Source organism: Agelaius phoeniceus, chromosome 18 (genome assembly GCF_051311805.1).
Source record: "Agelaius phoeniceus isolate bAgePho1 chromosome 18, bAgePho1.hap1, whole genome shotgun sequence".
NCBI classification, from domain to species: Eukaryota; Metazoa; Chordata; class Aves; order Passeriformes; family Icteridae; genus Agelaius; species Agelaius phoeniceus.
In genome coordinates this window covers 10,992,132-11,014,740 of record NC_135282.1, presented here as the reverse complement: position 1 = coordinate 11,014,740, position 22,609 = coordinate 10,992,132, and the positions used below count along the sequence as shown (strand labels likewise).

The 22,609-nt window shown below is 44.3% G+C and overlaps 1 protein-coding gene across 8 annotated transcripts in view; it reads right to left on the bottom strand.

Annotated features, from left to right (window-relative positions):
• The window catches only part of SFI1 (SFI1 centrin binding protein), a 31,009-nt gene extending 8,447 nt beyond the window's left edge, over positions 1–22,562 (bottom strand). The window contains exons 1-25 of one of the 8 annotated variants that reach the window (XM_077187857.1): positions 22,394–22,562; positions 17,829–18,008; positions 16,726–16,797; positions 15,044–15,151; positions 14,792–14,886; positions 13,177–13,294; positions 12,424–12,526; positions 11,418–11,574; positions 10,496–10,657; positions 10,012–10,082; positions 9,213–9,305; positions 8,612–8,709; positions 8,242–8,323; positions 7,144–7,373; positions 6,833–6,908; positions 6,003–6,098; positions 5,493–5,569; positions 4,785–4,887; positions 4,208–4,304; positions 3,396–3,556; positions 2,931–3,005; positions 2,574–2,648; positions 2,037–2,213; positions 1,116–1,249; positions 100–195 (exon numbers count right to left, since the gene is read on the bottom strand). In XM_077187857.1, coding sequence (XP_077043972.1) covers positions 100–195; positions 1,116–1,249; positions 2,037–2,213; positions 2,574–2,648; positions 2,931–3,005; positions 3,396–3,556; positions 4,208–4,304; positions 4,785–4,887; positions 5,493–5,569; positions 6,003–6,098; positions 6,833–6,908; positions 7,144–7,373; positions 8,242–8,323; positions 8,612–8,709; positions 9,213–9,305; positions 10,012–10,082; positions 10,496–10,657; positions 11,418–11,574; positions 12,424–12,526; positions 13,177–13,294; positions 14,792–14,886; positions 15,044–15,151; positions 16,726–16,797; positions 17,829–17,995 — 2,723 coding nt within the window. In that variant the 5' untranslated portion in view covers positions 17,996–18,008; positions 22,394–22,562. Of the gene's footprint in view, positions 1–99; positions 196–1,115; positions 1,250–2,036; positions 2,214–2,573; positions 2,649–2,930; positions 3,006–3,395; positions 3,557–4,207; positions 4,305–4,784; positions 4,888–5,492; positions 5,570–6,002; positions 6,099–6,832; positions 6,909–7,143; positions 7,374–8,241; positions 8,324–8,611; positions 8,710–9,212; positions 9,306–10,011; positions 10,083–10,495; positions 10,658–11,417; positions 11,575–12,423; positions 12,527–13,176; positions 13,295–14,791; positions 14,887–15,043; positions 15,152–16,725; positions 16,798–17,394; positions 17,414–17,828; positions 20,607–22,393 lie in introns of those variants that run through there. The other 7 variants (XM_077187855.1, XM_077187856.1, XM_077187862.1 and 4 more) reach the window with 7 other exon arrangements.
• Between the last annotated feature and the right edge of the window lie 47 nt (positions 22,563–22,609).

Below are 22,609 nucleotides of genomic sequence, written 5' to 3'. Positions count from 1 at the left end.
GGAGACTCCTGTCCCTCCCTTGCATACAGCTCTCCAATTAGCTGCTCTGCTATGCCCCCTGTTAGTCACTCTCTTTACTTCTAAAATTAGATTTTCTACCTAGTAAAAGGCAATCCCAGCAGTTCCTTGCTTTCTAGAGATTCCAGAGGGAAATCAGGCTTCCGTGGTGGTAACCTGGCTAGTTGAATGGCATTTCTGAAAAGAAAAACAGAACAAAGAATGCCCCAGGCTTATGATTCTTGTAAACTGGCATCAGCTGGCATTGCAGCTAAAGAAACAGTCCTGCTTCATCATTCATCCCTGCTCTGCAACATTCTCCTTGCATGCAATCCTGATTGTTAAAGATTAAATGTCAACCTGTATTAATGTGATAATCTAGTTCACCATATGGTGGGGCCAACACAAAGAATGGTGGAAGTGACACAACTGAACAGGGCAGAAACTCTTCTTTTGGCAGCATATACTTGCTTAAAGCAATGTGAAGTTACAATCTTATTTCCCTGCAGGGTTCCTATGCTGCTGCACTGAGAAGATTCATAGACAATTCTTCTTTGCAACTGCCCCATGATCAATAGAATTTTTTAAGGAATAGTTTGCCCAGGGAAAAGAAAGAGGCAAGAATGAACTTCAGCTTCTGTACACCGGGATCTTGATATTTATAATTTCATCAGGTGACTTCAGTGCAAAAAACAAGAGCTCCAGTGACACTGAGCCACTCGGGCAAGATAAGCTCTCCTGATGGCTCAAGTCCCATCAAAGGTATCTTTCAGTGTTTCTCTGTATAACTGTTCCTATGACAAATGGCCAATGCTCCACAAAGTCAGTTCTGCCTTGAGAAACACGAAGTGGGAGCTGAGCTGAGCTGGTTCTACATGTCACTGGCAAGTACAGTCATAAATACCCCCCTATGTGTGGGTTGATGTTTGCATTACACAGCAGCTCTTGTATAACTCTACCACCAGCCACAGGATGCAGTCAGAGCTAAGGAAAATGCAGGGAACCAAAGTCATCAATGAGAAAACTTGGAAACACAAACATGAGACAGATGGATTATATATATGCAAAGTTATTTGTATGCCAGAGAAACAGTGGAGGGACTGGAAATTTACACTCACAGGCCATGGAGCACTGAGCCCTCCTCAGCAGGGTGAAGTGGTAGATGCCTGCATTTTGAAGGCCATGGCTCTTCCTCTGATGAATGCCCTCTTGTCTCTGGACTAACATCAGGCCTTTTAAATGTCACTTCCTTCTTCAGGGGTGGCAGAAAAGAAAAAGCTTATTTAATTTCTGGGAGAGAGCCTCTGTTTCCACAGCATGGCACAACAATACACTGACTGGTGAAGACTGCAGGCTGCCTGCCAACACAAAGAATAGCAGAGCATCTGATGGCTGAGAGCAGGAAGCACCATGGAGAAGGAACCAAGATTTCTGATGCCCTCCAAGCCATACCAGCTCTTGAAACTAAATCAAGAGCTCCACTGTGGTAACATTTGGGTGAGCAGAATTAACTGGGTACTTCTGCACCAAGGCAAGCTGCACATGAGCAAATGGAACAACTGGTATCCTGAAAACCTGGAAAAGAGCTGGGAATGCTGCCCAGAGGCAGGAAGAGAGCAGTCAATACAGGCATCCTTTTCACACACAGGGCTGGGTTGATACTCAAAGGCAGAAGTGACACAAGCCCACATATGAAGGTATAAGCAGTGCTAATGCTAAAACAAGAAGAGATGTAGTCTCTAATGCTTCACTCTAGCACAGAATTCAGAGACCTGACCCACATGCAAAGGGTTCAATCAGGAGTATTGTCTGTGGCAGAAAATGGCCAGTTTTAAAATAGTTTAATTAAGAAATGTTCCTAGTAAGTCTGAAGTCCTCTAATCTCAGCTGAATGAAATGCTTTGAACCAGAGATAGAAGTGTATGTAGGATCTAAAACAACAGCTGAGATGTGGAGCTCCAAGATACAGACATGCAAGACACACACACACAGAGCAGAGCAGCCCAGTTCTGGAAATATTTCTGAGCAATCTCTCTCACCTCCAGCTGGGGCTGAGGATGGAGCTGTCCCTGCAGCTGTTTGATGGCAGCAGTGTTTCTCAAGGCACAGGTTACACCTTCTCTCAAAGGAGTTGTGTGGTGAACTCCTGTGACTTTTTCAATGCCATCTTTCTTCTCCTGCTGCCCCTTGGCAAACCTGAGCCAAGCATCAAATACCTGCAACAGGAACAATGAGAGCTGTGAGTACTGCACACCCAGGTTCCAGGCCAGGGACTCCCCCTGCAGACAGCAACACCCTCCCTTCCTCTGGATAGGAATAAACAGAGCTGCAGCAACAGCAGGACACTGCCATGATGACAAAGGGACAGAGATTTAAATCAGCAGAGACCAGATGGGGAAAAATGTGAATATTTTTTAATCAGCTAAGAAATTTTAGGGAGTTTTCCAGCATCCCAAAATAACCTACAGCACCCCAAAGAGGAAAGGAAACACATTCAGTGTGCACTCTGCTGCCTGCAGTCAAATCTGCACATCATCCAACTCACTTGCCTGCCCCAGCCCTGCACAGCCTCTTACCTTTCTCTGCACTGAAAGGGACCAGTGCCACAATGCTTGCACTGTCTTCTGCTTTTCCCATTGCTGCTGCAACAGCTATTAGGGGAAAAAATGCATAGCAACCAGGTTAGGAGTTCACATACTCAACATCAGGAACACCAGCCAAAGCACCAAGCAAGGAGGAAGTGATGGCAGAGCCAGAGCAGAAAACCCTCAGTTCACCCAGTCTATGGCAAGGTGTCTCTCATGCTAGATGAACCAAAAAATCCTGAAAATGTTTAAATAAAGTTTTCTTGGTCCTTGTGTAAACAGAACATGAAGGAGAAGGGAAAATGACTAGCAAGGAGCTAGGTGGCTACCCAGGGCAAAATTCCTTACCCGAGTTTTCCAGCAAGAGAAGGAAGCAGAGCAAAGTCTGTGAGTCATGAGTTCATCTCCCCTTCTCTGCAGCAGCTACAAGGCAACCAAAACAGTGAGTCACTTGCAGACAAACCCCATTTATCTAGACAAATGCTATTAAAACAGCCAGCAAACAGCCTTTATCACCCTCCCTTTGCTCTGCTGAGGCCACCCTCAATACCCAAGTGCCCTACAGTGTAACCCCATGTGCAGACAGCGACAAGCCCAGCAGGGATTTCATTCACAGTTAGCTCAGGTTGTCTTGTTAAGTCTGTTACTTCTATCAGTTTCTTCAGGCAAGACACAGCCATGCTCTTTCCTCCTCAGTACACAAAGCTGTCATGCTCCTGCTCAGCCCAGACTGCCATTCCCTTCACTAGGGAGCAGTGTGTTCCTCCATATCCATGACTTCCCACAGCTGGGAAGTTGGCTGATCCTTCTCACCTTTTTCCCAAGGCACTGCTGATGATAATGTTTCCATTTCACCAGGTACTTGTGGAGCAGGTGCTGCTGGTGGTGCTGTGCTGCCCTGCGGTGCTGAGCCCTCAGCATCAGAGAATCCCTCATTAATTCCCTCCAGTGCAGGAACAGACTCTGTAAACGCACTGTTAGGGGAAGATAAATTCATTCATGTACCAAAGGGAGATTATTAATCTCAGAGTATCAAGTGATCAGCTGCTCTTCCCAACTGTTTCAATACTCAACTTGGACAACACTCAGCACAGACAGTATTCAGTATGGGAAGAACTGTGAAACATTTCATGTAACACACAGGGAGCTGTGACTTGCAAGTCTTCCCTGCTGCCACTGATATTGTTTACAGCCTTTAGGAAAGCCCTCTGTGCTTCAGGGTCCTCATGCCAAGAATGTACCATGGCACCATGAAAATGCTTGGAGTTTGAGGGTCTTTCAGTAAGAATTTCTAAAGAAAGACTGAAGCAGTAATTGATAAGACCACTTGTATTGCCCTCAAAACAGATGTCTGAGGTTCTCAAAATTAGTAATGGAAAATTCCTTTGAGGAAGGAAGTGTTACCATCCCTTATATAGCACAAAGAGCAAACAGAGAAACAAAAGTAACACAAGCAGCATTCAGCAGATCACTGGAGTCCCAATTCACTCTCCATTCTGTGGGGACATCCTTTGTAACAACAGACCATCCAGTCACCTCATCTGTACAGATAACACAACACACTGCCTGTGGCTCATTCACAGACAGTGAGGATTTTTGATAGTTCAGCATCTATATCAGCTCACCTAAATCCAGCTGTTTTCTGGCCTCCAGCACAGCTGTCACCTTCAGGTGGCGGTGACACGCTCGTAGCCAGGCTGTGTCTCTCCACTGCAGCAGCACCTGAGGGTACAATGCAAACAGGAGCTGGGACACAGACTGGCACTGCAATGGAAGGGGACACAATGTACTCCCCCATCACTGTAACAGAACCATTTCCACCTCATTCTTCACATAAGGCTCAGCAGACTGAATTTCCTACAAATTAAATGCAGAAGTATTTCAGAGGGTCCCTTTGGCATTTTCAAGGTGTTCTCTTTCATCCATCCCCTCCCTGCCCCACTCACCAATATTACTATCTTGTATCATGCTACTGGTTTTTCCTTCTTTCTAAGGAATGAGAAGAAGGAAGAGAAAAACCCACGAGCTTACAGAGACAAGTTTCAGAGACACCTGTAAAAACAAGATGAGACTCCCACTTTGCAGATCTCTCTCAGTAGTGGCTCTCAGATTTAAGCTTTTGGTCCTTCTAATTGTATTATCTGACCCCTGCCTGAACCAGCAGCTGTACTGAGACCTTGGCACCCGCTGTACAGATCCTACCTTTGACAGGATTGCTCTCCTGTAGTGCTCATCTGCCCGAGTAGTTGCCTCAGATTCATGTATAAGAGCATGAGCATTTTCTCTCCACGTATACACCACCTCTCTGAAGGCAAAAATACACACAAAAGTTAAAAATAAAACCCATTAAGAATGATTCTCACTTGTTCATTTGGCACCTTCCTACTCACAAGAGAACAAAAAGCAGCTGCATCTATAAACTCAGTTGTGCAAATCAACTTCTGCCCCTTCAGGTCTCTGCTGAAGAGAAGGCAGAGCAAAACAGAACACAGTCTGAAATCAGCAGTTTCAGCTGAGCCAATCAGTATAGCATTAAAATAAGGCAACTAAATAACTACAACCAATGCAATGTGATAATATCTTTAATCACTCTCCTCACTGTAATGTAAAATAGGCTCTGCATCTTCCAGGCTCTTTTAATACCATAACAGATGTAGTTAATACCATTTGCTGTCTGATGACTTTCCAGGACTAAACAGAAATTTAAAAAATATTCAAGAAAACAGATAGCAAACAGGAAGAGGTTGATTTCTTTTAGCTAGATGATCTTCATGCAAAGAAACAGCAAGGCATGGCAGAGTCCACTCCCAGCACCAAACATTCAGAAAGTTACAGAGGTGGCAGTGAAAGAAGGAATGAATTTGACTGCAGTGCAGTCACTTCTCTCATGCTGCCTAGGCAGAGGCTCACCGCAGCAGCAGTCGAGTGTGATGTTTCTCCTTCTCAGCTACTTGATACAGAATGCACTGTATGTTTTGTTGGTAAATCTGGAAAAAAAAATAGCATTGAGAGGTAAAATTTACCTCAACTGTTAACACCTGTGAGGAGAGGAAACATCTAGAAACTCTTACTAGCATCTAACCAACTCTCAGTAACTCATAAGTAGCACTGGCAGTAAAGTACAGGGGGAAAAAATACAACCCACTGCAATCAAATGCTTCTTTGCTGTAGCAAGCAGTCACTACACAACAGTTAATGCTAGCTGTGATACACCAATGACCAGTGCTACAAGATTACCTTGGTTCTTCTGCTCCAAAAAGCAATGCAAGAGCTCTTACAGTCCTACATACAAGAGCTCCATTCTACCTTGCACATGTGGAGTGTGTGTGCCTCCATGAAGCAGTGTGGGAGCTCTTCAGCCCTCACTGAAATGGTACAGCACACACAGGTAAGTGCCTCCAAAAGGCTGCTCCATCCTACCTTCCAAGCTGCCAAGGTCTTGCCCAGCAATACATGTTGATAATGCAGGTCTGCCTGCACCAGCTTCCTCCATTTCTCACGCTTATGTCCCACGTACTAGAGGGAGGAAATGGAAAAAAAACAGAAGATATATACACATGAAGAAGGGAAAACAAGTAATGGCAGAGAGAGGAGGGAAAAGGACCATTTCCATTCTCTGGAGAATCAATCCTTCACCTTGCTGTACCAGCTTTTCACTCAAACTGGTGCTGCACTCTGCTGTGTCCCCAAAAGGCCCAGCTCAGGTGCTTTTTTTTCCTGCCCTTTGTAGGAATCCTCTTGAAGACTGATGTAAACCACTCAAGTTAACAGGTCTGCACCAACATAGCAGCTCCAACTATAAAATTTCTCATAGATTTTCAAGACATGCTGCAAAGCACATCTGGTACCTCATATCATGGTAAGGAAAAGGGGCACACATGAAAGTATTCTGTGTTTGTGACATCCTGTGACACAAATACAGGATGCAAATTTCTAACTTTTGAGAAGGACAAATCTAGTATTGGGCAGGGACAATTACATCACACTAACTCTGATTACATCCCCAGGTACATCTAAACCATATTCCTATTCTCATCATATCTACATACATGAACAAAAAGAATTCTCTCTTCTCTCTACACAGTTCCTGTTCCACCCATACACCAAACTGGTTTTATCCACATGAAAAGGGAGGAGAGCTTAGGAATGACTAGTGTTTATTTTAAACAACTCAACTTCTAGCCATATGAATACAAGCAATTCAAGTAACAGGAAGGCTCATGCTCTTTGCCATCTGCTAACTCTCTCACCTCTCTCCACTTGTTCCAAGTCTGCTGCAGACACTTTGAACAGTGAAATCTTAACGCTTCTGTCTCCTTGAGCCTCCTATAAGAAAAATAATTATTTGTCCTACAATGCAATCCATGTTACTGGACACTTCCAGCACAGATTTGAGTCCACATTTGTTATTTTCAATAATTCACTTACTGAAAGACAACTTAGTAGACTCCAAAGCACAAAAAAGGAGTGAGCAGTGAGCACCATTGTGAATTAAATGCTCTCCAAAGTAGGTTGCCAGAGAGCCAATCCAAATCATTTGCTGTTTCAAAATAAATCTTACTCTGTTTCTCTCTCCTGAGTCTTCTGTTTCCACAGACAGAAGGCCTTTAGCAGCAGCTGGTTACTGTAGTGCTCTCCTGCACGAGCCAAGCCCTCCTGCTCCTCCAGACGTGCGGCTGCTCTTCCTCGCCAGCAGGACCAGCAGCAGTGCAAGAGCCGCCCTTGGAAATGGAGCACAGCCTGAGATGGAGGGAGGGAGGGAAGGTGGCAATGAATGCACAGCACAGGCAGCTGCAAACAACAGGAAACACCTCCTTAAAGATGGCATGCACAGAACTGTCCAATGTTTGTTTTCTGAGCTTGAACAGCAATGGACACACCACCAAAGCCCCTCTGTGGTGAGGCTGTGTAACGTGCTCTGCAGGTACCTGTGTGCATGTGGGTGGAGGAGCTGTCACCAAAATACAGCAAGCCAAAGAGAGGAAAACCACAAGCTGATAAATAGCATGTGAAGGACTCCTAAGGACTGATAAGTTCCAGAAACCAGTCCTGTTGAATGTACAAGAACTGATAACCTCCCTCCACCAAGGATGAGCCATATCTGCACAAAGACACCCACACGTGCTACTGGCAACTTGGAGTTCTGTAAGAGAGCATGTAAAGTGGCTGCTGCATGGGAAGACTCCAGGACTATATACAAATATATATATATATATATATATACACACACACACATACATACACACACCCCCCTTAAAAAATGAAGGGCCCTGTATAGAACTTTATGGACACCTACCTAGAACCTTGCACTTCTTAAATGACTGGGATTGGTCATTTAGTAGTATTATTATTATTTCAACAAAGTAACTATAAGACTGTGTGAGACAGAGAGAGCACACACACTTTTACAGGGTGAGGGAATAAGTGAATGAACTATGTGAATGGCAATCCTCTAATAATAACTTGTTTCTATTATTAACAAACAACTTAAAAAAGGTGATCAATAAATATCGGTTGTAATCTCTTTCCCCTGACTTGATCCCTCACCAGGGAAAAGGGAATTTACACCAACTCCATCTCATGCTAACTCATATTCACAGACAATGACTATGAAATGATCCCCTCTATTTCCTAAGCAAGATACAAGAGTTAAATTTACCTTGTTCTCCCCCATTCGATACCCTTGCAGCTTGCAGGTCTTCAGCAGCCATGTGTCAAACACCTGTCTCATCAATACTCTCCTGGCAAGCAAAAGGGAAAAATGTCAGCACACAGGAGACAATTCCTTCAGAAAACATATTGGTCTTATGAATGTCAGCTGACTAAATAAAACTCAGAGCTAGGCTTAACCAACCTCCCTGTTACATTCCAGAGAGAAGCAGGAGATGCAGATTGTTCATTATTACAGAAAATGTCAGAGCAGCTGCCATCAAGTCATGTCCTCAAAGGTATTACCATACTTAAGAAGAGAACCAAAGGCCCACAGATTCCCCATCTGTACAAGTCTGTATCAATATTTCTCTGCATACCTGTAACGGGCATGAGCCACTGCTGTTAAGGCCTGCTGCTGTTCTTCCTCCTTCTCTTCCAAACGGGACTTCCAGCGGTTCCAATACTTCTGCAGCACCTGAAGTAAAATAAGAAAGACACAAAACCCCCCAAAGATATCCAGTGAGGAGAAGAATGCAAATAAATAAATTCTTAAAGTCCTAATGAAACTGCATACTGCAATGGTTGTCTCCTGCACTGCCTCATATACCAAACTTTTTAACCTCTTACAAGTTTTTCTGGTAAAAGAAAAAATCCACCATAAACACAGGGAAATGAAAAACTAAACATATCTAAGAGTGGCAGTTGATTCACACAGATTTTCTGTGGCTATCAGTATTTAGGAACAAAGTCACTGCTGTAATAAAAAAGTACTTTGTAGGTGACAGTGGAGGTCAATAGGACAGCTGAAGACAAAAGTCACTGCTGTAATAAAAAAGCACTTTGTAGGTGACAGTGGAGGTCAATAGGACAGCTGAAGACAAAAGTCACTGCTGTAATAAAAAAGCACTTTGTAGGTGACAGTGGAGGTCAATAGGACAGCTGAAGACAAAGTGACACAAGAACCAAAGTCAAACTCACAGTAACTCGATGCTGACAGGATGACAGATTTGCTCTCATTCGCTGAAGACGAGTGTCCAGGACATTCTGCCGAAGACCCTTGAGGCCAAGTTCCTGTAACCACAAGAAATAAACACAACTTTCATTTGTAATCCAAATCAGGTAATTTAGAACTGATCTACAATCCTACAATCCCTTGAGTGGGGGCAGAAAATGGTAAAACAGCATTATGAGAGCATCCTACTTCAAATCACTAATCATCCTGCTCTTATAATCACTATTGTTTTCACTTCACAATCCAAACCAGTTTATTGGTATTCTTTTAATGACCTATACTGATCCAACCTTGAAAATAGTTCAGTTCCAAAAAGCTGGAGCCTTGCTTGTGCCCACCTTTCAGATAGCATTCAGGGATTTATTTTTTCTTTAAAAAACCCTTAAAACCTAAACAAACCCCCAAAACATCAACTACTTGAACATGCAGCAAGCTATCTTTGGTCTTATGTGAAAAGCAGCATGCACACATTACTGCAGAGAAGAACAATTAATTCTTGTAGCAAACAGCACAACAAAAAAAAATCAAGGGGTAAGGCAATCTCGTGGAATAGCAGGGAGCAGGTAACCCAACACCCTCAAGATGAACCTACTTCACCAGTAGTGAAGATCAGCACAGTCTCCCCATTTGGATTCAGTAGGCAAATTCCAGAATAAATAGGAATTTAGAAACCTGGTGTATCTCCCACCCAACACCTGCTCACCACCATCAGTGCTAGAGGGACACCCACAGCCCCTCACACCCAGCACATAACAGTGCTCTTACCAGCAGGTGACTCTTGTAGTGCTTTTCAGCCAGCTCACACTGCTGAGCCTCTTCCACACACAGCACAACATCTGTCACTGAGTTAAAGTATGCTTTACACAGAACAACTTTCCCCCACAGAGGGGCACTACATCTCCATCTAAATTTTCTCCAATGTTTGAACATCCAGCACTCTTATCTGCAGAAGTTTTGACTACAGTCAAACTTTTAGATTTTGCTGGCTTATTACAATGTATTTCTGCTTCACTCTTAAGTAACACCCATAAATTATCTTCTGCAGGCTCTAATATACTCTTATACAGCTGCTAGCACACTGTAATTACAACAGTTTAATGAATTGTTAGTGTGGCATTACATACACATAATGACAACATGTTAATTGTCACTCAGGCTACTGCACAACGTTCCTGCTTATTAACTGGATCTTCCCCTGCAGGAATGCTCCTAACAGGGCCTTGCTGGGGACTAAATCCAGGCTGGATACAATGCTTCCAGTGTGCAAAGGCTCTCCACAAGGCCATCCTTGCTGCTCGTTTTTCCAGGTCCCTCCCGTGAGCACGCATTCTTCTCCTGCCCTCCCATGCCAGCTGCCAATGGGAGAAGCAGCTCCGGAGCCTCCTGCTCTGGTGGAACTCCTGGGCCAGCTCTGCAAGACAAACACAAATCACTCATGGCTTGTTCTGTCCCAGGATCACTCATATCAGATGAGGTCCTGGCATCTGAGCCACTGGCTCACAAGTGACATGAGCTCTGACACTGAGAAATGGTTACAAGAATTCACATTGACTCTCAGCTAGAGATCACATTCTTCCTATTGATCACAAAGGCAGTTTTAAAGCAGTAACCTGCTGTGCTGACTTCAGAGAGGGAAGGTAGGACCATGTATTACTTGTGCAGCATACTCAAACCTGCTTACATTTCAGCATACTCCTATTACTAGTTCCTACACATCCAAGCTAGATTCTTTTCCACTGCAACCAATCAAAAAGCAATTCATACAAATATCTGAACTCTTCAAGGGAAGAGACAAAGGAACTGGTGTAACAGCCTTTACCATCCTATAGGAGTTGTGATTTGACTGATTATCAAGAAAATCTACAGACTGACTGATCAAAGTCTTGAATACATCCTTCTCACAGATATCTCAATCAAAATCCAAGAATATGCACGTTTTCACCAAGGGAATTACAGAACATTTTCTTTTAAATCCTGTGGAAAGCAGCTGATTTTCCTGACAATCCAGCATATGAGCCAAGCCAGGTCTGTCACAGTGTACAGCCCAAGCTGCATCTCATGACCTGGGTGGGCAGAGACATTGCAGTGTTTCCTAGAACAGAAAAAGCCACCACCATGCCCTCAGCAAAGGGGTGAGCCCTGTTCTGTCCCACCTCCCCACTTTCACTCACCATTCTGGCATTTCTTTACTCTGTGGAGGTTCAGGTATCCCAGCCATGCTCCCATGCATCTCCTCAGTTCCCAGTGCTGATGGTGAGTTACTGCCCTGGTGTCCTTCTGCTTTTCATCCTGGGTGTGTAAATACAGCTCTCGCCACTGCAACCAAGCCTGAAGGAACAATTAAGGGGCAAGGGCAGTAAGGGGAAAAGCCAGACAAGATTAGGGAAGTAGAACAAAGAGGAGGAGAGGAAGAACACACATGCAATAAGAAATTCCATTTAAGTTCTAAAGGTGAAAGCCATGTGCAATGAGGTTACCCCCCCAAAAAGGGGAAAAAACCCAACAAAACCCAAACAAACACCAAAGGAATGTCAGCATAGAAAAAGTCAAAGATTTTTTTCACTCTTTTAAATACTGTCACACTTTTTCCCATTAAAAAGACCAATATAATACTTTTGCCAACAGGTTTTCTTTCAGATTATTTTCATATAAAAGGGAATCCCATAATGAGATACTATAAGACTTCCCAAGTCACAAGTTTCTTTCCTTAGCAGAATGCTGCCCTAAAACAGTATTGCTGCATCTTACAGTGCAGGTCAAATTAAATACCATCCTTTCTTTTTAATGAAATGGACAAAAAGCCACAGTTTCAGTGAAAGAAAAAAAGAAGCCCATGCTGTTTTCACTTCAGCTAAGATCAACCTGGACAACACTCCCAGTCATCTGATTTAGTTTTAAGTAGTGCTGCAAGAAGAAGGAAGTTGGACTTGATGCACCTTGAACTCTGACAGGTTTGGTGCTGTAACCACTTCCCTGGGGAGTCTGTTCAGGGACTGACCACCCTCTCAGGAAGATCCTTTTCCTAATGCCCAGTCAAAACTTGCCCTGACACAGCTTCATTCCATTTCCCCATGTCCTGATATGATATTCCATCATTAGTACTGCAATTTTCAACATTTTCACATGTGTGCAACTTAAACATTAGAAATGGCAGTAGCTGAAGCTCCTGAGACTTACTCGAAATTGCAGGCTCTGGGCCCAGTGCTGCAGAGCCAAAATATTCATTTTATGTCCAGTGCATTTCTGGTAGTGTTGTCTTCTCCACACTGCCCATGAAATGCTGCCAAAACAACGTTACAGACAAGTTCAAACACAGGTGCCATCATTTGGTGCAAAAAATCACTTTCATCTGACTGGAAAAAGGCATGAACAACAATCTTCTCAAAGAACCACCAAATGGTTTGGGTTGGAAGGGACCTTAAAGATCATCTTGTTCCAATCACCTGCCATGGGCAGAGACACTTTCCATTTACCACACTGCTCCCAGTCCCATCCAAACTGACCTTGAACACTTCCAGGGATGGGGCATCAACATAATCTCTGGGTAATCTCCAGATTTCAGTGCCTCACCACCCTCAGAGTAAAGAATTTCTTCCTAAAATTCAATCTAAATCTACCCTCTTTCAACTTAAAGCCATTCCCCCTTGTCCTCTCACTGCATGTCCTTGCAAAAGTCACTCTCCAGCCTTCCTGTAGGCTCCATCAGGCATTGGCAAGCTGCTGTAAAAATCTCTCTTAAATTCACAGGCTATGGATGTGCCAGAAGAACTCACAAATCCCAGAAAGCAAAAGAATTCTTAAACAAAAATCAAACACCAAATGAAGTCATGGTGTGACTTTTTATCTTTTAGGAAAAGATAACATAACACAGGTAACAGCCAAGGCCTTATAGTCCCAGTGCCTCTCTGCCTGTTTGTATTCCACCCTTACCTCAAGCAGCTTCTTCTCCTGAATGCCAGTGCCACAGCCTGCATCCCATGCTTTGTCCTTTGAACATCAACATAAACCAGCCAGTGCTGCCAGGTCCTGAGCAGAGTTTGCCTCTTTGCTGTGCATGACAAAAAACGGCAGCATCTTAAATTCTGTCATCTGGCAAATCTCAACCACTCCACCACAGCTCGCCCCCGACTCTGTGTCCTCAACCTGCAGGGACACCTTGTGGAAAAGCCTGAAATGACAGCGACCCTCGCTCTGCTCGAGGGTGTCCCAGCGAGAAGCCTCAGAATCGCTGACAGCACGGTCCGAGCACTTGTGCAGAGCAGCGTGAATTATCGGACAATGGCCCATCACCGCTCTGTCTTCAGTGCTCAGGGGAAATAACTGCACAACAATAGTCAGCGTAACACTCTACTGGGTAAGAGTTAGAGGATTCTCTTTGGTTTGTTAAAAAAAAACAAACGTGGATCAAGTTCATCAGTTGCTTTTCAAGAGTTATTCTCTCCTACAAGCAGAGAAATGAACCAGAAACAAGTCAACTTTATTTAGCAGGCTGGTCATGCAGCTAAAAACAGAAGTGGTGTCACAAATTCCAGTTTACCACTTAGTGCAGCACACTGCATATTCTCCTCACAGCAGGGTGGCTTGTCACAACTGACACCACTAAAGCAACGTTATTAGAATAAACTCTCATTGATTCCATGCCACTTCACACGCACACATAAAGGAACCCCAGACTTTTCTTTTTTAGGATTTCCTTGTGAATCCAGCATTAACCTACCTTGATACAGGTCACCTTTTCCTATTTTTGACCAAGTACCACACAGCTTCTGCTGTAAATACTCTGGCCTCACTCATTAGGAAAGAGCTCTGGACAGCCTGCCAGTTTGTGTCCAAAGGTGCCAGTCTCTAGGACATTCTGAGGCTACGTTCATGTGCAAAGAGAGCAGTTCACCCCCTCTGCAAATCAGCACAGAACAAAACCTCAGTATCCTCTTGAAACAAGGGTCAACTCCCTTCAGCAAAACATTTCCTGAACCCAGGAAAGCTGCTACCAGTAGAGACAGTTCTAAGTCAAATCCCTGGCAGAGCAAAGAACCTACACAGTAAGACCAAAGGCACTTTAAAAGTTTGGGCTTCTTTCAATTGCTAGACACAAGCTGGAAGGACCAGTCAATAGATATAAAATAAGTGCTGTTAAAAGCACAGGGAATTACTATCTAATGCCTATAGCAACAGCTGATAGAGAATTCCAGTAAAACTTTTGATCAAAAAACATCTACTTGAAAATATATTAAGTAAAAAAAACAACAAACCATACAAAAAAACAACCAAAAATCAAGCCACCAGCTCAAAAACTACCAGTGCAGTCCAGAGCAGATGGAGAGGCTCTTAAGCTTATTCACTGGCATCCCTAAATAACTATACAGCTACACCCCTATGACAGAACCCCCTGCCATCTGCTCCTGCAAGCACTGCACTACCACGGGGTGGGGGAGCTCAGGGTGCAAACAGGCACAAGGGACACAGATTCTGGTAAAAAATTCCCTGTGCATACTCCCATCTCAGTATGTCCCCAGACACTGGTCATTTCCATCTCCTCACTTACCATGAGACTCTGCAACATAATTCTTGTTCCTCTTGCCTTGCTGTTGGCATACATAAGTTCTCCAAGCCTTGAATATCAAATTAAGGAGTAAATGCCTGAAAAATGAAAGTACCATTTAGTGAAATATTAAAATAAGCAATGAAAAGATTGCTCTTGGCCTAGATGTACCATGGATGGAACTTGCTCACTGGTACTAAAAACTCCCTCAGAAAATGTCTCCTACACAACCCAAAGGGAAGTTATTTCACTAACCTGTAATGGTTGTCTGCTCTCAGGCTGAGCTTCTTTTCTCTGCAAACTGTCCACTGCTCCTTCCACTCTCCAAAAGTCTTTTGAAGAATCTTCTGATCATAGAAACATCTAAACAGTTGAAAGATTTGGGCAGAAGAAACGTCATACAGGTTTCCAGAGTGACCACAAATCAGTTTCAATGAATATGACACCACCTCTTCTCCAGGCTTGCCTGATTAGCCTAACAACATCTAATTGCATTTAAAACCACTTCCCTACTGTGACACTTGATTTGAAGACTCCATGCAATCAGTGCAAGAAGCAATCACTCTACTGACTGTAAATAATTCACATAAAGGAATAAAAGACAGATGTTGTTAACCTGTCAAACATCAGAGTATCAGTTGACTTGAGACCTATGCACATCTTTAGTCCTCAGTTCTGTGTTTTACTCTAACAACCAGAACAGTAGATAACAATTCATGTATTTTCCTTTCTAATCTTGTCCTTTGCTATTTTAACACAAAATATTTTATATATATAAACAAATACAAAAGCTACAGCAGATTTTATAACGCTCTGATGTTTTTATCATGCAATAACAGCAGAATTAGGCCAAGAATACCTAGAGGTCTCTCAGTGAAATATATCTATGCTCTCACAAGCTGCAATTTACAGCCACCTACCCCGAGCCAAGCTGCTAAGTCATTCCAAGCACTCATGCAGAAAAGGAAAAAAGAAAAAAAAGAAATGAGCTATATGTTATTTTTTGGACCTGGTGTATGAACAGTATTGCACATGCACTAAGAGGTATCACAGCTATGGAGAACTGGGGACTTCTGAATCTAGAAAGGCAATTCATTATTGCTTGTGCTCCTTGCTGGTCTTTATAAAATCTATTTCCCTTAGAAAATAAATTCATCATGAGCAGAATTGATAGCCAAAGTAGTGCCAACTCAGTAGGTGGGACAGGAGGAGTGGTGAGGCTCACAGGACCAACTTCCAACAAAGGCAGAAAAAGAATATATTTGATACAGAAAAATGGAACTGAATGACTGAGGACCTGATCTTATTCCAGATGCAAGTCTTCCCACTGGGAACTACTGCAGTTCCCAAGGGTGTGGTCAAGCAAGAATTAACATGCAAATTAATGCAAAACAAGGAATGAATATCAAAGCATGGGGTTCCAGCAGCTCACAGAACACTGACAGCAGAAAGGAATTATCTGCCACAGGTATTTCCAAGTCAGACAGATACCAAACATACACAGATATACATTAACAACAACAGTGCAAACAATAGTAATTCATGATCCATGTGGGTCCTTTCCAACTCAGAATAGTCTGTGAAATCTCTGTCATCATAACTTTGGGAAATAGTTAAATTTAAAGCAGGTATCCCAGTCACATCCCATCATTTATATGCACTTACTGATCAAACTTTATCGAAACACAATTCCTATTAATTTGGTTAATAGAAGCTTAACCATGATTATTAAAAACAAACAAAAAAAGCAAGAGCAAGAAAGGTACCCAAAGAAAATCTTCAAGTGATCTCAAAATACATACAAATATTTTCTTGGCAGCCAGTACTCTCTTAGCCCAGTGGTAAAAAAAACCCCACAAACATACAAAAGGCAAAACAAAAACCAAACAAACAACAAACAAAAAACCTCCACTTTTGAGTTCTGTAATTTTATGTACCTGGCTTTGGAAGGGAGAACTTGTCCAAATGTCATTTTTGCCCACAGATAGAAAAACTTCCTTGCTAGGTATCTGGAATACAAGGAAAGATTAGCTGCTTTTGTACTCCTCCTCTGCAAATTCCCAGGGAGTAGTGTAAATAGGAATTTTTATTCTAGCTCAGTAATAAAAGTAAGGGTTTTCAGAGATCAATGCATATATGAAATATTCAGACCCTGAAATTAGTACCTGTAACACAGCACTTCAGAAAGGATTAAGAGGCCCAAGCATCAGTGCAAAACCTGAATTGGGATGTATTCCTGTAGGAATGCTGGGTAGCCAGGATGCCTCCCAAGCAGCCCTGCTCCAGCCAGCAGCACAGCTGAGCAGGGTGCCCTGGCTGGCTGGGAGCCCCTTCTGAGGTCTCAGGGTGTGACATCACTGTTCCCCCACGTGAACCAGCTGAGCCAGAACACCTGAGCCCATCTAATGCTTGGCCCTCCCTGAAGGCAGCCAATCTTCCCTCTTCCCACCTCCCCTCAGCACTTCCACCTCTCCACAGGTTTCTCCCAGCACCAGCTCAGCTCACTCATGTGTTACTGTGACCCTGCCACCCTTCCCCTCTTTTCCCCAATGGATTCCAGAGTTAGCTGGCACAGGGAGGGCCCCAGCAAGCACCAAGGTAATTACCTTCACCAGGTAATTGGTTAAAGCACACAGCCAGGAAGGGGGGCCTCACTCTTTCAGTAGGTCTGAGCTGCTCAGCCAATGATGGGCTTTTAGTCTCTACACAATTACATCCCACCTTTGTCAAGGCTCTTTTAACAAACAAAAGAAGCAAATAAAAAACTCTAGAAGAGAGCAAGAAGAAATCATGACACCTGGCAGTGTATCAAAGAATATTGTTAAATAGCCATTTTTAAATCTGCCTTTCAAAGTAAAAAATACATGAAATCTGACTGTCAATCCTTGTCCTCAAGATACCACAAGGCATCCTCAGAACTGTCTGCCATGGCCATGAACTAAAATTTCTGCTGCACCCTGCACTGGTACCACTGAACCCAGACACTTCCAGGTCTGATCCCCTGCTCCACTTACTGAAAAATATGTTTTGTACTTGTCACCTGCTTTGGAATTTTTGTAACATTCTTCTTTGACTCTGGGTATACCCATCTTGACCTGGCTTGTCATGACCTCTGTCCTGAAATTCATGTATTGCAGACAGGGGAGCAACAGATTGTCCAGCTGCATGAACTTGATGCTCAGGTGGGTGCTGGATTTCATCCATCATCAGGGATTTTGAACTTTAAAGGAAAGAAGAAATATTTTGTGGAAAACTGTATTACCTGCAAAGGAGTGGCATTATTTCAATAGCTTGGTCTGTAACAAAGGTGTCTAATCAAACACAGAACATGACAGCTGTGAAATGCTAAACCATTTATTGTTTCTTTATCAGGTGTTTTGCAGTACCTGGAATTTTAAACTTTCCCCAACACAAGCAGCAAGATACATTTCAGTGCCACAGACAACTCCTTTCTCCTCTAAAGCTGAAATGAGAAATCACTGAAATGCATTTGTGTGTGCACACAGGGTGTCTTGAGAGAGAAGCTCTGGTTGTGGTTTTCTGCCTTTTAGTCTCAAACATATCAAGGTATTCTGCCTACTGCTGATAAATTCTCTTGAGCACCAGTGAACTGAAGTGAGATTTCCATTTTAACATTAACTGCTCTTTTACTAGCTAGAAACTAGTTCTTTCCTAGTTTTGTTCATATTTTAACTGTGTTTCTCCTCAGAAAAAAACAACTCAAAATCTCTTCCTGTTTTTACATATTAATCATTAAAAAACAAAATTAGGCCTATTTTTCTATCACACAGTTTACTTTCACATGTGGTTCTAATCTGAAAAATAACAAGTGTGTTTTTATGAATTCTAAATATTTTTTCTTGGTAATTTTCTGAAAACAAGGATAAAAAAAAAAACCTATGCAGATAAAACTTGCTGCACCGGTTCCATTGAAGCTTCTTTCCCAAAACAAATGCTGCCACCACCCTGAAAATTTGCACATTAGAAACACAAACACATTCTTGAGTTCCAGAAGAGGCCACAGAAGAGGATAATCTGAGATCTCACCCTAATGATCTCCTGAACTGAGCTAGGGAAAACATGGCTGCAGCCAGAAAAAAAATGTTGTTTTCACTAAGTGACTGGAAGAATGCAAGTTTCAAAAGTTCAGCTGAATAACCACTACTAAATACAAATCACTGGGAGGAAAGACAGTATTTTTGGCTTGTTCCAGCAGGCTGCAAAGAGTTAAAAATAAAAGTTAATGGAAGAAAACAAGACCTGTATTTTGTGTAAGAAATTCTTTTCTATAAAGTATTACCTGAATGTTTTCTGGAAGAGGTAGGCCCTGTCCAGCACACAAAATACTTCTCTTCACATCAAGATGTGCAGTTAAGGCAACTCTAAGGCAACTCTATGCACGTTTGAAGAGGAGTTTCAGGCACTTGAAAATTGTTGCAAAACAGTCTTCAGCACAAGTTCTTGTACACACCTCTTAGGCCCAACTCCCTTTGAAACTATTTCAGCTGCCCCAAAGATAAACCTGGTCTGACCACAGGCAATGACAGCCTTACACAAAGGAACTGAAACAATCAAACCTGGGTAAAACATGCGGAAGTTTGGTATGAAAGCCTAAGGTGTGAGAGCAGCTAGGGATTTTCCAACATATGTACTTGGAAACAGATTATTTCTCTAATTGGAACACTATTATGTGCTGCATATATTTAATGATGACAGCCTATGTCCCCCAAAATTTATGGCAAGTGACCATGAAAAATAAAAGTCGAAGAAGGATCATTTCTCCCTTTTAAAGTTAGGAAACAAAAGCATGGGAAGAATAAGAGAACTAAGATGGAGTAAATCTGTGCTTGGGCCAACAGCTGTGTCCAAGTACCTTATGTTCCAGTGCAGTACCTCAAGCTCAAGAACATCAGTTTTACAAGTAAATGTAAAGATAATGTAAACTCACATAAAGATGTGTTTCATGATCACTTTGGGAGTTAGGTGCTTTTTAGATTTTTACTTTGCTTTGAAGAGGAACTAACAAAGTTCCATAGAGACTAATAAGCCCTTCTGTGAGAGTAACTCAACTTCTTCTGTCCCACGGAAATCTTAAGATGTCATAAATATAAAATAAATTACAGCTGAAGTCTTTAACATAGTGGCTTCCTATTACTGCTTACCTCCCCCTGAATCTCTCAATTTCACTGTAGTTCCAAGCCTGCAGCTCAAATGCACTTTCTGCTCTGCAATGTTGTTTATTAACTGTGGACAAAGCATGAATTGGTGCCTGTTACTTGTGATGAATCCAGCAATGGATCTATGCTAAATGCAGTCTGTATCATAGAAATGACATGATTTCCACTCAGACTGCAATTCCAGATGTTTAACATGAAAAGCATCTGTGTGTCTCAGCAACACTGTGCTAGCTTAATCTAATGGTAATAAAGTTATAACCATTTGAATCCTATGGCAGCAATTCTGCCCACCTAAACAAAAGTGTGCTAGAAAGGTGCTGTAAAAAGTAAACTACTCCAAGTTATGTGCTCCTACTTAAAAATAAACTATTAACCAAGAGTGACACCATCAGCAGCTGATTCCTTTTCACCTGTTTTTTTTTTTTTAAATACTATGTTCCTCTCCTTCACAAGCACTCAGAAATGAAGACAACAATGAGTTCCACCTAGCTCCACTGAGAACATCCCTATGCATGGAACCCTGTAACTTCCCAGGAAAAATATGACTCTGTGAAAGCACCTGGAATTATGGCCGGGGATCTCCTTTAAAGTGTGAGGCCCAAAGTGGATTCTTCTATAAGCATTGGTTAGGGTGTAATAGCAAAAAAAAACCCTCCAAAAAAACAAAACAAAAAAACCCCTAAAAAATAACAAAAAACCCAAACAAACAAACAAACAAACAAACCAAACCAAACAAACCAAAACCCAACGCCCCCCCCCCCGCAAAAAAAAACAACCCACAAACCCAACACCAAAGGCAAACAAAACCATCTTTAAAAAAACACCAAAACAAAACCCTACAAGATTTTTCTGGAGTTTTACTGCACGAGATTGCCCTCAGCAGGTAACTGTACCCTGAGCACTTTTCGTGCTGATGGACAAACACTGGAGACCCACACGACGCTGCTCCACAGCCCCGCCGTGAGGGCCGCGGCAGCCGCCCCTGCCCCGCTGGGGGCGCCACGGATCCCGGCACCGGCGGATGCGGCACCGGCACCCGAGACGGGCGGAAAGCAGCGGGGAAATCACGGCAAACGGGCGAGAAGCGGAGGGAAGAACCAGCAGCGCCTCAGGCGGCCCCGCCATGAGGGGCGGGCTCTCCCCGCCCCGCCCGGCCCCTGAGCAGGGCGCCCCCGTGCGGCGGGGCGGGGCCGAGCGCTGTCCCGGCCCCGGGAACAGCCCCGGTGTGACCGGGATTTACCGAGCACGGGCAGGAAAAGGGGCTGGCTGAACGGCCGCGGCAGGGAGCTGTTGCTGTACTTGAGAAAAAACTGTTCTGCCACTTCTGTGCCACTGGATATTTCTGCTGTAACAGGCACCTGTGGCAGATGTGCCTTGGTAGCCAAAAAGCCTGGTTTAGCTCACAACAGCGACGGGCACAAAGGTGACAGTGAAACACAAAGTAGCTCAGGCCGTCTCAAAGCCTACAGCATCTCATAATAACCACTCAGCTCGAGGCTAGTGGCCCACTGGTTGCTATGGAGTCTCCCTGTGTATTTGTTTGGAAAGTACTTGCTGGCTTCAAGAGACTTGGCAATAGTTGCAGTGCTGTCTCATTAATAATGCAGCACTTAGTCACGAAAAAAAGTGAGAAATTTATTTCTCTCATTCCACAGGTAACCAGACTTTAATTCTGGTATTCAACTTCATTATAGATCGGAGAAGAGAACACCTTATTGACCAGATGCTACACGAAATCCGTTTTCTTACACAGACCTCACTGCCCAAGGTGTTTGGAAACCCTATGGCCCCGCTGGGTTCCTATGGCAGAATGGATCCAAGTGCCGGGGACAGAGCTGCGGGCAAATGGAGCAGGCGATCTCGCTCAGTAAATTCCTTGAAATGATGTTGAAAACAATGTCTGCTCCTCATTAGCAAAAACTGAAAGACTTTTCCGCTGCCCTCGCATAAGCTGCTCCGCTCACTGCACCAACCTAGTCCTGCTATCCCACAGAACGCCAGACTCCAACGTGACAGGAGCCCGGTGCGGGCTGAGAACACCGGCACCCTGCGCTCACACTGCCGGGCTGGGCAGCGGCGCGGGCTCGGCCGGACCGCCCCCCTCAGCCGCAGGAGCCGGGCCGCTCCCGGGCAGCCCCCCCGAGCCCGCCGTGACCACGGCGAACGCGCGGGGCGAGGGGAGCGCCCGCCGAGCGCGCTCCCAGGCCATGTCAGTCGCGATCGCCCCGCCGCTTCCCGCCCTTCTCTGACCCCGCGCTGCCCCTGAGGCGAGACTGGGACACAGCGACAGTGCCGGGACAGGGACGCGCCGATCCCGCCGCCGCCCCGCACATGGCGCGCACCGCATCCCGCCGGTGGCCGCCTCCCCCGCAGGGCTGCCCGCCCAGACTGCCTGCAGGCCCTCGCCGAGCCCCGCGCCTCTCCTCACCCACCGCACCGCTCGCAGGGCGAGACGCCGGTTCCGCGGGGCGGCCGGCGGCGATGACGCAGGGCGGGAGGGCAGCCCGGCCGCCGTCAGCGCCTCCCGCCGCCCATTCCCGGGCAGGCGGCAGGCGGGGGAGCCCCCGGCGCGCGCGCCCGACGCGCCTGCGCGCGGGGCGTTAAATGGGTGCGGAGCGGGCGGCGCGAGGCCCCGGCTACGGCG